At 39.0% G+C, this 10,217-nt stretch overlaps 1 protein-coding gene across 2 annotated transcripts; it reads left to right on the forward strand.

Annotated features, from left to right (window-relative positions):
• Positions 1–3,446: 3,446 nt before the first annotated feature.
• LOC113139845 (regulator of G-protein signaling 21-like) lies at positions 3,447–6,276 on the forward strand. 2 transcript variants are annotated; one of them, XM_026323427.1, is made up of 5 exons: positions 3,447–4,180; positions 4,307–4,399; positions 4,480–4,535; positions 4,720–4,886; positions 5,662–6,276. In XM_026323427.1, exons 1-5 carry the CDS (start codon positions 4,020–4,022, stop codon positions 5,845–5,847), a joined length of 663 nt encoding a protein of 220 aa, XP_026179212.1. In that variant the 5' UTR covers positions 3,447–4,019; the 3' UTR covers positions 5,848–6,276. The 2 variants fall into 2 exon arrangements, with proteins under 2 accessions (XP_026179212.1, XP_026179213.1); XM_026323428.2 differs by lacking the exon at positions 4,307–4,399 and having other exon boundaries at positions 3,453–4,180.
• Positions 6,277–10,217: the final 3,941 nt, after the last annotated feature.

The raw sequence follows: 10,217 nt of genomic DNA on the forward strand, positions 1-10,217 counted from the left end.
AATTTCATGATGCTGCACAATGGAATGAGATCCATACAGGTTGAGTACTCACTGTTGGTTGTGAATATAGGTTGTAATATTGTGTTATATTGTAATATTGTAAATAAACATGAATGAAAGCAAAACTACGTTGTAAAACTTTTCAAACTTTTGGAAGGTACATAAAATACATTTTTAAGATTTTTCATCCACATCCTGTTTTATGATTCGTAGTATCAACAACAAAATTATTTAATACACTGTAAAAACAGGAAAACATTCTCAGTGCAATGTGTTAAAGGTTTCTGGAAAGTAAAGTCAAAGATTAGCAATTAAACAGGGACTTCTGTCTGAGGACTGTGGACAGCATAATGGGAACCTGTCTTGGCTTCCAAAATGTGTTTCACTTCCACACAGACCTCTGGTGAAATGCTTGCAACACTGATTCCCCACCCTGCTGGGCTACTGTGGTTCTGTGCAACAATAACAATGCATGACTGATCTGAAGGATGCCAAAAGAATGACTTCAGAGAAGAGACACCAAAAGGTCAAAAAAACCCCATGATTACATATTTGAAATTATTGCAATTCTGACTGCAACAGAATATTTTATTTTGTATGATTTCTGCTCTGATGTCACTTTGACGTCACATTTTATATGTGCTGATGAGGCTATTCTTACATGGCGTGGATCTGATTTATGGTGTTGCATAATAAGTTACCCTCAGTGAATCTTCACCTCACACTTACTTATATAAATATAAATACTTCCACTACTACATAATCACAGCACTGAGAAATAAACCTAGTCACAGACTTCCTTTGACACGTGACATTTTCATCCCAGAGACTTGTTTTGTGATGTCAGCCATAAAACTGCATTTTTCAGTGTAAAAAAGGCGACTACAAAAGAAACAAAACCTATCCCCCATGTAGCTTGTTGTAGAAATCTGAAACTTGATGTAGAAAGGAGTACTGGAAGTCCTCGCTTCCTCCCCCTTGGCTGGTCAGTCACTCGTCACTCTTCTAGAGGAGATGTCTGACTATGAGGTCTAACTCTGTCGAACTTTCCAGCCTTATGGAAAAACTAATTTTATTACTGTGATCACATGACCAAACAGACACAAACTAGTTATTGTAGATAAACCTCAGAAACAGAGATCACTCTGCTTCCCCTCCATCTCTCAGTGCAGCTGTAGCACTTTCATGTGTTAACCTAAGCATGATGGGATGTCACTCGCTTCGTTGTTTGGTTTGCTATTTGTTTTGCTTATTTTTTATTCACCTGGTTCAGATAAAAAATACATTTCATAAACAAACCAACTAGAAGCAGTTAAGTGCAACATGTATTAAGATGTATATATATATATTAAGCCTCTTTCTGATGATCAGAGTACAACCCCCCGTGTCATTTTTAGGTCAGTCTGTGCCTCAGTTGATCAGTTGTCAGTCACATCCGACACAGGCAAGCAAATACACAACACCATCATGGCGCAAGACCAATACACAGCACACATACTTGGCAATACAGAACATACTGACTGCTTTTATACAATTAGCCGGATGTATTTCTACAATAGATAACAGGATAGAAGACTGTAAATCAAACAAAGGTGAAAGTGACATACTTCTTTATGCACCAAGACTGCACTGCATTCATGTCGCACAAAACACACTTCCTGTCTATCAGTCTTATGAAATATTTTGCGATTTTCCTTTATTATGTAACTTTAATGTCACAACAACTGAAAATGTCCAAAAGTTGGTGTTATAGTCTGGTGAAGGGGGGTGTTCTTAACAATTAGAGGAAATTCTGGTGTTGTGAACACTCACGGAGATAACTCCTGAGAAAATGGTGCTTCTAAGAAATTACAGCCACTGAATTTGAAATGTGAAATGAGTAGTTTCATTGTAGTCTGCTGACGGTAAAAGGCATCACTGACATTTTTTACTTTTTAAGCAGCAGTTGACCAAAACAATCCTAAGCTGACAGACTTATTATTCTTCTCAGAATAATTAGAACCTCTACTCATGAAACTTTATGTGCTAATGAGTTCAGTGTGATCCGGTCACTGCTACCCCGTCTGTTTCCATTTGCATTTCATTTTCATTGAGAAACACCATCAGGTATGGTAGTCAACTTAAGGTCACTAACAGGCTAACTAATGGAAATATTGAATATTGAATATTTCATAATACATATCAGGAACAATTGCAGATTAACAAAAGCACAAGTCCACCTCAGTGAAGTCACATCAATGACAGTTCAAACTGGTAAGCTTGATAAAATAATCTGAATTGTTCATCTCAGTTATGTTTCATCACAGGTTTTTGTAAAACTTGTAAATACAGTCGTGGCACATTTCTTATTTCTAGCCAGGCACCCATCATAAGCTCTTTGGGCTTGGAAGCGATGCAAACTTACACCTGTAGGGAGTAAACTAGTTAGCCAGGAATGATAATATCAGTAGCTTGGATTACATATTAATACAGTTTGTGCAATTATTAAACCTTTTCTACCTGATTTTAGAAATAGTTAATATTTTACTATATAAATTCAACTAAATAAAAGACAGTTCGCCCTCTTGGTAACGTTATGTAGACATTATGTAGATCAGTGAACACGTCCACAGTGAATTGATCATGATGATGATGATGATGCTGTGAATGCTGACTTACCCGAGATACATTTACATACTGTGAATTTTCTCAGGTTCCTGTTCAAAGTACTATTCAATCAAGCATGCAATATTATGGGTGTTGGCCATTAACCTTACACGTGCAGCTGCTCAGCTACTGTCATTCTAGTGTGGAAAGTTTTGAAATAAATCCACTTCCACATTCTTTTAACCACAATCATACCCACTTTATACAACAGTGAGACCCCCCAAGAGACTCCCTCCCCCACCCACACACAAGCACTGGTTCATATGAAATATTCATTTAATTCTGTGCCATCGGGCACTGCATTGTACCTCTTAATGCAAGAAGAGGAACTAGTGCATGCTTAGTTGACTGAAATGAAAAGAATGTGTGTGTAAAACTCCAAATGAGAGTCATAAATATTTGACAGTAAACATTAATGGACGTTCTTAGTATTACAGGAGTGCAGTTTTTAAGAAATGTCATTTGCTTGGTTTAGTGCGGAGAAGCTTCTCAACTAATTTCCTGCTTAATGCTGCTACATGCACAGTCCTCATGTGAGTCAGTGCGTGTTTTCATTTTTGTGTGCATGTTTATTGAGTGAGTTTTTCAGTTGATTGTTCTCCTTACACTAGGTGACACTGAAAATATAGTCTGACACTTGAGCAGAATGAAGTTTTCTTCACCTGAATCAATCTAAATCTCAAGGTATTTTATTTAGCCCCTATTTCTCAGCTGCTTCTTTCCCCTAATTCTCTTTTCGCTGGTTTAAGCCATAAGTCAGTCAGTGGCTTCCAGCGCATCCAAGATGCTGCTGCTATTTTTACAACAAACAAATAAAACAAGACCATATCACTTGCATTCTTTCCAAAATAGTAACATCTCTAAGATAAGACTGAGACTATTCTTTCATTTTTGTTTCCAAGTAGTTTTTAGTTCAGTAGCTTATACCTCCTTTATGCTCCTTTAACTGTTTCATTGCTAATTAAGTACCAAAAAAATCATGACAGTATCCATAGCTGATACACCCACAGATGTTCACAAGCATCTCGCTGGAAATCAGAAATATGAGCACTAATGTTATTGTGGAGTTTTGTCATAACATTTAACATTAATCAGTGTCGAGTGAATCATCCAGACTTTTACCCTCCATTTACTGCCCCTATGGAATCTCCACATACCGACATGTGACATGAATACACATAGCATGCATAACAGAAAAGACAACATTTTTTCCACAAATCAGGGTCTGACTCACAGCTAAGAATTCTTTCTTCTGTGGAAAATGCTTGAGTCAGTAAAAGCAGTCGATTGTATGCTTTTCCAAATGGCATTTAGATACCTGCACCAGCAGGCCCACCACGTCATCAGTGCTACACCTTTCCTGCCTGGTAAAGATGAGCACACAAGGGAATGGTACTTTTTACAGACACCACAGCAGACGGTTGGACTCCTCAGAGAACATTGACAGGGATGTTAAAATGCCAAAGCTTTTGTTTTCAAAGATTCGGTTTTATGAAATTAGGGATTTTATGCAAAACGTGAAGCGGTCCAGAAGGTAAGCCAGAGAGACTAACGATACTGAGTAGTGATTCGTGTAAGGTAGATGGTCTTAAGTTTAGTTTTTACACGGTTAAAATGTGAAACTTTACATTAATTTGGACAAAAACAATTTATTTTGTAGAACTGATATTGTTAATCAAAAGAGGCTTAAGAGGGACATCCAGGGTCTCATGGTACAAAAAGTAAATGATGAGAAAACTCCTTCAAAAGTCAGGTAGTGTATGGTACAATAATCTTCCAGCTGTTCATTACAGTCACAGTTACAGCTGATACTCAAATCTCTTTTTATTACAGTTGGGAGACTGACCATAAACTCCACCCGACTCTGGAAAACTTGCTACGAGATAAAAGTAAGAAATATACTTTTCTCTTCACCCGAACAGTGCTTATTTTCAGATAGAGAAACACCATGAAATAAAAAAACAATCTGTTCCAAATCCTATTTTAAATTTGTTTTAGTGTGCAACAAATCTCCCCACATGATCACTCTGGTGACATATATCATATGGTTTTTAAATCTCTCCTTCTCTGCAGAATATTTAGCAGCGTTTCGCACATTTCTGCAGTCTGAGTTCAGTGAAGAAAACATTGAGTTCTGGCTCGCATGTGAGGAGTTTAGGTCAAACACCCCACAAGACAAACTTCGCTGGAAAGCACAGGAGATCTACCAGGAGTTCATCCAGCCTGCAGCCAGCAGAGAGGTCAGTCTGTCAGTCACACCGGGGCTGATGGGTCGTGGTACAAAGCGGTACAAATAGCCAGCAGACAGCAATAATAAACTCTGTTGGGTTTTTTCCTCTTTTACCAAATGCAAACTACATTTTCCCCAAATTTTCCCACGCTAGGGAAAGGTCTTATACTCGACATTAGCTTTCCCTGAAGTGCCAAATTCTCTAAAGTTCAGCAAAAAATATCATTTCTGATGCACCAACGTTACAATTCTGTGAATGCTGCTCTCCAGACTGAGGTTTACAGAGATTAGGGAAATTCTAAGTCTAGAGTCATCTATGACTATAATCATTTCTCTACTTTAAGTAGAACAAGCAAATCATTCATTTGTGTGCAAGGAATAAAATGATGGAGAAAGGCAGCAGTCCTGTGGATCCCCAATATTAACTGTAAGTGGCTTACAAAGAAAATGATTTTAACCACTTTCTTCCTGTCTTGCAAGAGGTCAAGACCCTGCCCTGAGTTTTTGAAAAGGTTTCTCTGGAAGTATGTTGCTAAAAGCAGAACTGTAATCAACAAACAATGTGCATACATATGAGGAAGGAGACTCCAGATATTCTAACGCAGTGAGCCAGGCTGCATACAGACCTCTCTTTGTTATTCCAGATGAAACACAGCACGGACGTCTTCAACGAGAGTCACATTTTCAAACATCCCCTTTCAGTTATCTGACCAATTAAAACGAACCAATACATGACTGCTCTTTAAATTGAACCGATATTGAGTTTGTGTTTGTTTCTGCCTCAGATCAATGTAGACCACCATATCAGAGAGAAGATCAAGAAGTCGTTGGAGAACCCGAGCCTCTCCTGCTTTGACGAGGCCCAGAAACAAGTTTACCTCCTGATGGAAAGAGACTCTTGCCCCAGATTCCTGAACTCAGATGCCTACCTGAGTTTAAAGCACAAATCCAGGACTCTGTGGTACATTTAGCTGAGAAGGAATGCTATTGTTCCCATTAAAGCCACATTCCTTTTTTATTCCTCCTATTTTGGCTTTTTACTATTTGGCCTCATTGAAAAGTTATTTCACACTGTGTGAGAGGATCGAAATTGTTTCTGGGCATCTCTAACAGCCTCTAAACCAAAAGAGAAACCACCTTTTTCGCCCTATGGTGCAAGATGATATATTGATTTAATTCTGTTATCACTAATAAAACACAAGAGAAAAGAGAAGGAGCGGTAATGGCATGTGACTGTACAGATGATTAGAGTTTGATGCAGAGGTTAGAGTTGTGGGAAATAATGGATGTATTGACTGAAAGTCTCAGTAAGTGTCAGTGTGTGCAGTAAGTGTGTTCTGTAAGTGTCAGTGTGCAGTGAGTGTGTTCTGTAAGTGTCAGTGTGCAGTGAGTGTGTTCTGTAAGTGTATGAAAGTATGAAAAAGAAGAAATAAATGGTTTCTGATGTGTGGACTGAAATTCAATTTTAAAGAGGCTAATAAAAAGGCATTTAGCTGGGAACTTCACAAAATCAACACTTCTTGATAAACTTTGGATACATTTTGTCAGATGACTGGGGTCATTCCCACTTACTGTCTATAACTATTCTTAATATTCTGACAGTTTCCATATAGTCAGAACTGTGGAACAAAGGTTTATATTTATCTGACTGACTGACTGACTAACATCTGGCGGAGGATGGGCATGAGTTTCCAGAGCTCAGTCAGCAAGGAGATTCTGTTTTTGGCCACATGTCGAATTAGGTGCAGAGATGACTCCACACAGCAGCAATAGGGTTTACCAAACTGGAAAAAAGTAACCCTGCAGTAACCCTTGATCCTACTCTGTTCTGTAAATGGTCTTATTCTTAAAAATTGTGCCTTAAAAAGGAGTAGCGAGGCAGCTAATAATAACTCAGGGGCTTAAACGACAACACTGGAGTCATCAGACAACCTGATGCGTAACAGCTCAGCCTGAATGTGCTGCCTTGTTAGGGGAATAATCTCATCAGCCACAGACAACGATGGTAGAGATGCATAAAAGCTTTACTTAGAGAAATAACCTCAAAGAGTCAGACTTTAGCAAAAGATCATAACGTCACAACAGTTCTCATATTTCACTTTAGTAAAGCTTTGTTTGGGTGTGTTGCTGATCTACACAAGCCTTATCGAACCTTTTCTATTTTTCTATCTTTTTTTGCTTTTTGCCATCTCACCTGCATGTTAACATCAAGCCATAACCCACAGTACATGTCCTGAAGCTTAGAGTAATGCACAGTGTACAAGTGAGAGAATTTTATAAAGACCAGCTAATATTAGATATAAAAAAAAAAACATTGCTTGCTGGCTGCCAGTTTCCAAAACTTTTCTCTTTTCTCCAGTGTTTTGAAAAATGAGTGAAGTGGGAAAAAGAAGAGCTAATGAGCTAACTAACAGTCAGTCAGTGCATTAGCCTGTTAGCTTAGCTAACAGGACACAAGTCAAACAGTATATTCCAAACAGCCGTTTGTACCATGAAAAGTTCAAAGTTAAATGTACAACACAACAAATGTGCTGCAGTAGCTTCCTCCTCACTGCTCTCCAGCCTGTTCGCACTATGTGAAGGGACTTTGGAGGCACAGATGTGAAACATGAGACGCACAAGAAGTTTGTTTTCTACCTAAATTTGACCAGCTAGTTTTTATTTTTAAACATCACCATGTAGATTTTTTTTTTCCTAAACCTTTGCACTTAACCATGAAGTTGAAACCTCGTATCTATGTGAGGTCAAAGGGTACCTGCCAAAGCGTTAGTGTTTGATGCCCCTGGATGACAAAGTGTTTCTAACCCTTCAAAGGTCAACACAATCAAGACCAACAGGTCCTCTAACCAGAACGATCTCATTTGTCTTTACTGTGGATATGAACCTGTAGCATATTCATATAAATATACTTTGCTTCTGTGACTAGATCGTCTGGACTTTGACATTACAGACGATGGTTTGAATCCTGAGAGTGACCTGAGATTGTGGTTTGTTAATAAACTAAAAAAATATGGTTCCTGTTTCAAGTCACTGTTGAATTTTCCAACATTAACCTTGATCACTATCTTTTCCTAACCTCACCCAGGTTCTGTAAATGTTTAGACGTTAAACTGAAAGACGGACACTAGTCACTAGTTATTTACATGTATTTGCATGTATGTAACTGCTCACCTTTTAGCAAAGATATTAAGGGAATTGTTGAGAAACACTTGGATGTTCTTAGAGGAGACCCTATCTGTAAGGAACTGTTCTTTAACTAACTAAGGAATGTCAGGGATTATCTTGTACAGTACCTGCAGTCTTTTCTAGTCTCTCTGTCTGCACACAGAGACATGTAGACAAAATGTTCAGCCCGTCTCATTCTCGTACAGTAAATTATCACCCACAAATCTGTGGGAGTTATTTACCTTCGCCCATTGCCCATGTGAGCTCCAGTACTTGTTAAAACAAGGAGGCCTGGTAAATCATGCGTCTTGGAGGACATACAGAAATTATTTGTGAGATATTTCAAAGAAGCTGGACATTCAGTCTCAACTTCATCATTCTTTGCCGTTCAGCGGATTTTAAAAGCACAAAGAGGCGGCAACAGATAAAAATCCACAGACCAAAATATAAAATATATGTGAATTATCCCTGTTTTGACAGGTTACTGTTGTCCTTTTGTTTTTTTGTTTTTTTGTCCTTGTGTGTAGTATGTATATATGTATATGTATAAATGAGTGCATGTTAGGTTTGCAGGTTGTATAATGACAATTACTCAGTGTGAATATTCCAGCCCTTCCTGCATGTTTTGTGATTTGTGTGATCAGACCCAGGTGGTTAATGAGTTCATGTGGATCACCTTGTGGTCCTGGCTTCTCCTCTGCTGATTGGTCTTTGCCGATCAGCTGATAGTCTATATAGGCCTGTAGATGGACAGGGCCTGTAGGTTCTGCTGGTGATGGTCTTTTGACAGGACTGTTTTGTTCACTTTCTATTAGTTCCTGCACATGGAGGAGGTTTTTTTTGCTGGTTTTGTTGTTTTGTTTGTGAGCAAGCAGCTGCACTATAGTGGCACTATAGTTGGTACAAGCAGATAATGTGTTGTAAGACTGCATATTAAATCTGTTGTCAGTAAGCCTTTTGTGTATTTTATGTGACATTTGTGTTTTTTAACAAAGCTCATTGTTGAATGATGTAATCTAGGCATTAACACTTCTTACAAATTGCATTCACAGTTGTACATTATTACTGTAATTTGGGATTGGTCTGTGGGCTGAAACTGGTATATGAATAAATAAACAGCTTTGTTGGCTTTTTAATATTTGGAGCAGGTCAGCTATTTCAGTGTCAAACGTCAGTGACTCTGAGCTCACTGGCGTGTCAGGGGGTGTTCCTGTTAAATGACATAGGTCTCACATCTCCCTGCATCACATGGCGCACTGCGCTTCACACACAATCTGCCACTGTTTTTTCAAAGCCCAGCACCGTTACCATGGTAACGGCAAGGAAGTGAGTACTGTTGATGGCACGTTGTTAGTCAAGACAGTCGGACTTGGGGAACTTCACGACCAGATCTTGATGCTACAGACTTTTGTACTGCGTGTTATTGTGTATGCACTGTTGTGTCCATCCATACTTTGAGTGCAGACACAGAATAAAATGTAAAGATGGTGAGTGCTGGGAACACGTGCAGCTGAAAGGACAGCTTTCAGTGCAGTGTTTGGTGATTCTTCGTAATGCTTCAATACTTGTAACCATGTTTGGGCAAAATGAAAGCAGGAGTTAAGCCAAGCTAAAGGGCATATTGTTACAGGGCGGCCTGTGGCAACAGGTGGTGAGTTCAAAAGCAAAACTCACAGGAGCTCCCACCTCATGGTGCTCCTCAGTCCTTTTCCTTTCTTCTTCTTTTCCTTTCAAAATTCTCTTCCTGTTCTCTAAATCTATAACTTTTATTGGTGAGGTCATTTAAGAGAATGGAAACTAAATTGGTAGCACTAAACTGAATTCACTTTTCTTACTCTGGAAAGCCAAATAGCTTTTTGTGTATATGTTCAAATCAGTCAACACTGTTGCCTCACAGCAAGAAGGTTCCTTGTTTGAAACCCAGCAGGGGCCTTTCTGTGTGGAGTTTGCATGTTCTCCCTGTGCTTGTGTGGGTTTTCTCCAGGTACTCTGGTTTCCTCCCTCAGTCCAAAAACATGTATGTCAGGTTGATTGGTGACTCTAAATTGCCCATAGGAGTGAGTGTGAGTGTGTGAGGTTGTTTGTCTCTATGTGGCCCTGTGATGGACTGGGGACCTGTCCAGGGTGGACCCCTGCCTTTCACCCAAAGAGAGCTGGGATAGACTCCAGCAGATCC

Source organism: Mastacembelus armatus, chromosome 4 (assembly GCF_900324485.2).
Source record: "Mastacembelus armatus chromosome 4, fMasArm1.2, whole genome shotgun sequence".
In the NCBI taxonomy this organism is placed as follows: Eukaryota; Metazoa; Chordata; class Actinopteri; order Synbranchiformes; family Mastacembelidae; genus Mastacembelus; species Mastacembelus armatus.

Excerpts from the sequence above, each read along its gene's own strand:
- LOC113139845 (XM_026323427.1), top strand. The coding sequence starts at position 4,020 with ATGAGCACACAAGGGAATGGTACTTTTTACAGACACCACAGCAGACGG. Across the intron at positions 4,400-4,479 it reads AAAACTCCTTCAAAAGTCAG|TTGGGAGACTGACCATAAAC; the intron begins GTAGTGTATGGT and ends TTTTTATTACAG. Across the intron at positions 4,536-4,719 it reads AAACTTGCTACGAGATAAAA|AATATTTAGCAGCGTTTCGC; the intron begins GTAAGAAATATA and ends CCTTCTCTGCAG.